Below are 5,415 nucleotides of genomic sequence, written 5' to 3' on the forward strand. Positions count from 1 at the left end.
AAGTATAAACGACGAAAAACGGCAAAAAACAACCAGATTATTGTTGCACATCGCATAGAAACATGAGGAAATGAATAAAAAAGAAACTAAGACTCAACTCTTACACATAAAATGTAAGCATAAACCTACTACTATAATTATGGGGGACCCCAGTGGGAAGCGGGGTTTTTGGGTGGGGGGAGGAGGAGAAAAGTGATTTTTCGGGGCACTACCGAACCTAATACAACCACCTACCCTACCCTGGGGGCCCTGTAGCCCTACCTAGGCCTACCAGGGGGGGGGTGCTTCGCCTCCCTGCGACCCCCCCTTAAGGCCACAGTGATTTTCAGGGCACCACCGAACCTAAGACACCCACCTAACCTAGGGGCCCTGTACCCCTACCTAGGCCTACCGGGGGGGGGGGGGGGCTCTGCCCCCTTGTGACCCCCCCTTACGGCCACTACCTAAAACATCCATCAAACCAATTCCAAAGTGATGGTACTGCTGTATACATCGTTATACTGTCACCATTATAATATACTCTATAAATCAATGAAGCTTACCTTAAACTGTTGGTTGGTAAAGATGTGCTGCTGCTTTGAGGAAAACGTGAAGCCGTTGCGATGGTTCCCTGACATGCAACTTGAAGTAGGAAGTGGCCAGGTACCCGACGAAGTGTTTTATCCTCCTACCATATTTCGGCACTAAATTCTTCACGTCACGCCACTTCCTCTCCACAGTATTGGTATGATCCTGTGTCTGGGGATCAACAAAGTGAAGGCTGTGGTTAACAGTCAAATGCCTAAAACCTTCCTCTGCCAGACAGTTATAAGCTCGCCAACAGTCAGAAATTATGGTTGTACCTGGCTCGATCCTCTCCTTAATCAGCGAGAGCAGGGTGTCACGATCCCGGGTTTCCACGGGGACCAGAAAAAACTCTTGTGATTCGCGGCAAATACCACCAAATACCCACTGGCCGTCTATTACTCGGCCAATATTATATTTCCGTTTGCCGAATTTGGACTCGTCAATTTCCACTGTACAATTGTTGCCGCCAATTTTCTTGCTGTGCCGAAATACCCAATTAATTACAACTTCCCTGCAAAATGAAGACCAATCGCGTACAGTACCTTTATTTAATTTCAATTCAGAAATGGCCACTTCGTAGCAAAACCAGTTTTGAACCCACAAAACTATAAATTTTAAATTAGTTTCAATGTCCAGTTTTCCTTTTGAAAACCAGGTACCCACAAACAAAGACACTTTATATGAACAACGCTTACGTCTACGTCCTTTCGTAATGTAAGACTTATCACACCTAAAACTATGTTTCTTGTAATCAACCCTACACACTTCGTGACAATGCGGAAAATTTTTATTTTGTAAAATTAAATTGTCTCTCTGGCACAAATCCACAAGTTTTTCGATTTTCCCCGAATAGGCTAAAACAAATTCACCATAACTTAAGAAACAGTCAGCACAAGAAACTGGAATTTCAATTTCTTGTGCAATATCAGATGGCGTGCTTACTACGGCCTCCATGTCTAAGAACGAAATAAAATGGCTGGGTAAGAAAATGTATTGTCGCACTGTGATTGGCCAAACGTGAAGACGTCATAGTGAACTAGTTTTTCTGCGGGTTATAGTAGTTACAGGGCTCATTTGAGCTAAAAACAAGACACAGTCAACAATAACAACAGACTTAGAAAAAATCTGGTAGGAAGACAGGAGTAGCGTGAGTTTGATCGTCGATATTTCGACTATTAGTGAATTTCACTAAATTATCTCACTCGTATACCACTATTAACATACATTCCTACACATTCTAGTAAAAATAAATTGAATATCAGTGATATCTTCATGCGGCCCTATAAATCTACCAATAATACCTTGTTCAATCCCTCTTGGATAAAAAAAAAGAATTATGGGAGCCTTTGTAGGGTGACGGCCAGATCCCGTAGAAAACGGGGATATTCTGAACTGTGGCCGTCGTTCTAAAAACGATTTTGGCGGGAGAAGCTAACTTAAAAAACCCACCTAACCTATGCTAAAAGCAGTGTCCTTACCCAGGGGGGCTTCGCCCCCCAGGACCCCCCTCCCCTTACACAACAGTTTCCTTACCTACGAGTACGACGGGAGAAGCTAACTTAAAAAACCCATCTAACCTATGCTAAAAGCCGTATCCTTACCCAAGCCGGACACCCCCCCCCCCCTTACACTACCAACCAGGGATAGCCTTCCAAGGTAGGCCTTCCCCTACCTATGGGCAGGGGGGGGGTACCTTAGGGAAAAGGGTAAGACCTATGGGAAGGGATCAAGTTTCGAATCCTTGCCTAACCTACACTCCAAATTCAGCCCATTGCTGTATTTTTTTAAATTTAATAAATTGATATAATTTAATTCGTCGTTAATACTACCAACACAAATAGCCCTAATATACATAAACACAAGTAGCCCTAATATACATAAACACAAGTAGCCCTAATATACATAAACACAAGTAGCCCTAATATACATAAACACAAATAGCCCTAATATACATAAACACAAATAGCCCTAATATACATAAACACAAGTAGCCCTAATATACATAAACACGGTGTAGGTCTGAACATAGATGTCCGTCCTTATTTCCTTGTCATAGATAAATTAATTTCCTAATAACTATAAAGATAATCAAGAAACTATGTAAACTTACTTGATTTTCTTCTATATAACGTAATGGCTCCTTGGAAAATTAAATTTTGGAAGGATAAGCCTACTAAGAGTCTAGGACATGACACCCATTGAAGTCTTGAGTAACAGGCAGTGTTGCCAGATATAGGATTTTATCCTTAGATTTGGGGATTTTTGGGATCTGATGGGGATAATCTATACAAATTTCTATTAAAAACAAAAAACGAGTAAACCTTTATATTGTTGCAATTAGTTTGCTGGTGCTCACATGAAGTATATTGAGTAATTTCTATATTAATAAAGTCTACATGATCAAGATAGAAGCGAATATATTTGTGAAACTAGGGATTTTTTTGGTTGTTTTGGAGATTTTTATGAAAAACAAAAACGAGTAAACCTTTATATTGTTGCAATTAGTTTGCTTACGCTTATATGAAGTATATTGAGTAATTTCTATATTAATAAAGTCTATATGATCAAGACAGAAGATAATATATTTGTGAAACTAGGGATTTTTTTGGTTGTTTTGGAGTTTTTTATGAAAAACAAAAACAAATAAACCTTTATATTGTTGCAATTAGTTTGCTGGTGCTCACATGAAGTATATTGAGTAATTTCTATATTAATAAAGTCTACATGATCAAGATAGAAGCGAATATATTTGTGAAACTAGGGATTTTTTTGGTTGTTTTGGAGTTTTTTAATCGTGAGTTTTGGAGATTTTTTGAAGTATATTGAGTAATTTCTATATTAATAAAATCTACATGATCAAGATAGAAGATAATATATTTGTGAAACGGGTTTTTTTTGGTTGTTTTGGAGTTTTTAATCGTGAGTTTTGGGGATTTTTTGAAGTATATTGAGTAATTTCTATATTAATAAAGGCTACATAATCAAGACAGAAGAGAATATATTTGTGAAACGGTTTTTTTTTTTTGGTTGTTTTGGAGTTTTTTAATCGTGAGTTTTGGAGATTTTTTGAAGTATATTGAGCAATTTCTATATTAATAAAACCTACATGATCAAGATAGAAGAGAATATATTTGTGAAACCAGGGATATTTTTGGTTGCTTTGAAGATTTTTATAAGATTGTGTTCTTGTTCTTGTTGTTGGGTTTCTTCTTTATTCTAATTCTTTTATTTTCTTCTCTCTTTTTTTCCACATTTGATAGATATATTCTTTTCTTTTCTCTATTCCTTCTTTCTTGAACAGCACGTTTCCTATTATCTTTTGGAGATTTTTATACCAACACATCTGGCAACACTGTTGCCAAATGGGTTAGTCAAAAAAATACCCAAAATTCATAATAAAAAAACTCCAAAACAACCAAAAAAATCCAAATTTCCAGAAATATATTTTCTTCTGATCATTTTGGCTTTATTAATATAGAAATAACTCGCGGACATAGTCTTTTTATAGTTTATTTATGATATTGTTTTTGATGTTGATAGTTTATTATATGACATGTCTGTTTTGACGTTGTTTCTTATTTTAGAATGATTTATTGTTAATTTGTTCTCTTCATTTATTCATTTCCTTATTTCCTTTCCTCACCGGGCTATTTTTCCCTGTTGGAGCCCCTGGGCTTATAGCATCTTGCTTTTCCAACTAGGGTTGTAGCTTGGATAGTAATAATAATAATAATAATAATAATAATAATAATAATAATAATAATAATAATAATAATAATTTATTGTTAATTTGTTCTCTTCATTTATTTATTTCCTTATTTCCTTTCCTCACCGGGCTATTTTTCCCTGTTGGAGCCCCTGGGCTTATAGCATCTTGCTTTTCCAACTAGGGTTGTAGCTTGGCTAGTAATAATAATAATAATATACTTCTTAGAAGTGAAAGTAAACTAATTGTAACAATATAAAGGTTTATTCATGTTTGATTCTTCATGGAAATTTGTATGGAAAATCCCCATCATAAATCCCAAAATCCCTAAATCTAGGGATAAATTCCCACAGTTTGTTGTTTTAGTTTATTAAATGATAGATATATAAAGTACATCTTTTATTTAATAAATTTATCATATATGAAATATTTTAAACTTTTTTAGACTATTGAATTATAAATCGTATTATAATTTTCAGATCTATAAATGAAAGACTTTCGAACCATTTTAACTTAAATTAATGGTAGATTTTATTAAATGATGAAAATATAAAATACGTCTTTTATTTAATAAATTTATCATATATAAAATATTTCAAACTTTTTTTAGACTATTGAATTATAAATCGTATTATAATCTTCAGATCTATAAATGAAACACTTTCGAACCATTAGTGATTTATATAATACTAGATGTTATAAAGCAATAAAAACACAAAATGCGTATTTTAGTTAATAGATTTATTATATATAAAATTTAATATTTGTTTTAGAGTATCTAATAATAAAAAGAAAAAACAACAACAACAACAACAACAACAACAACAACAACAACAACAACCCCTTGTTCCGTCATGGCGTCCCTTCGTGTTTTGAAAATTTTATATAAATTTTATATATAATAAATTTCATACTTGTTTTAGAGTATATAATAATAAATTAAATTTGAAATATCCCAAATGAACTGATTCAGTTCGGTTCACTAAAAAGAAAAAACAACAACAACAACAACAACAACAACAACCCCTCGTGTTTTGAAAATTTTATATAAATTTTATATATAATAAATTTCATACTTGTTTTAGAGTATATAATAATAAATTAAATTTGAAATATCCCAAATAAACTGATCCAGTTTGTCT

The 5,415-nt window shown here is 34.1% G+C and overlaps 1 protein-coding gene across 1 annotated transcript; it reads right to left on the minus strand.

Moving 5' to 3' along the window:
- Positions 1-543: 543 nt before the first annotated feature.
- On the minus strand, positions 544-1,521 carry LOC137622650 (uncharacterized). The gene has a single exon (XM_068353248.1). The coding sequence runs from the start codon at positions 1,519-1,521 to the stop codon at positions 544-546; it is 978 nt and encodes a 325-aa protein (XP_068209349.1).
- Positions 1,522-5,415: the final 3,894 nt, after the last annotated feature.

Source organism: Palaemon carinicauda, chromosome 29 (genome assembly GCF_036898095.1).
Source record: "Palaemon carinicauda isolate YSFRI2023 chromosome 29, ASM3689809v2, whole genome shotgun sequence".
Classification (NCBI taxonomy): Eukaryota; Metazoa; Arthropoda; class Malacostraca; order Decapoda; family Palaemonidae; genus Palaemon; species Palaemon carinicauda.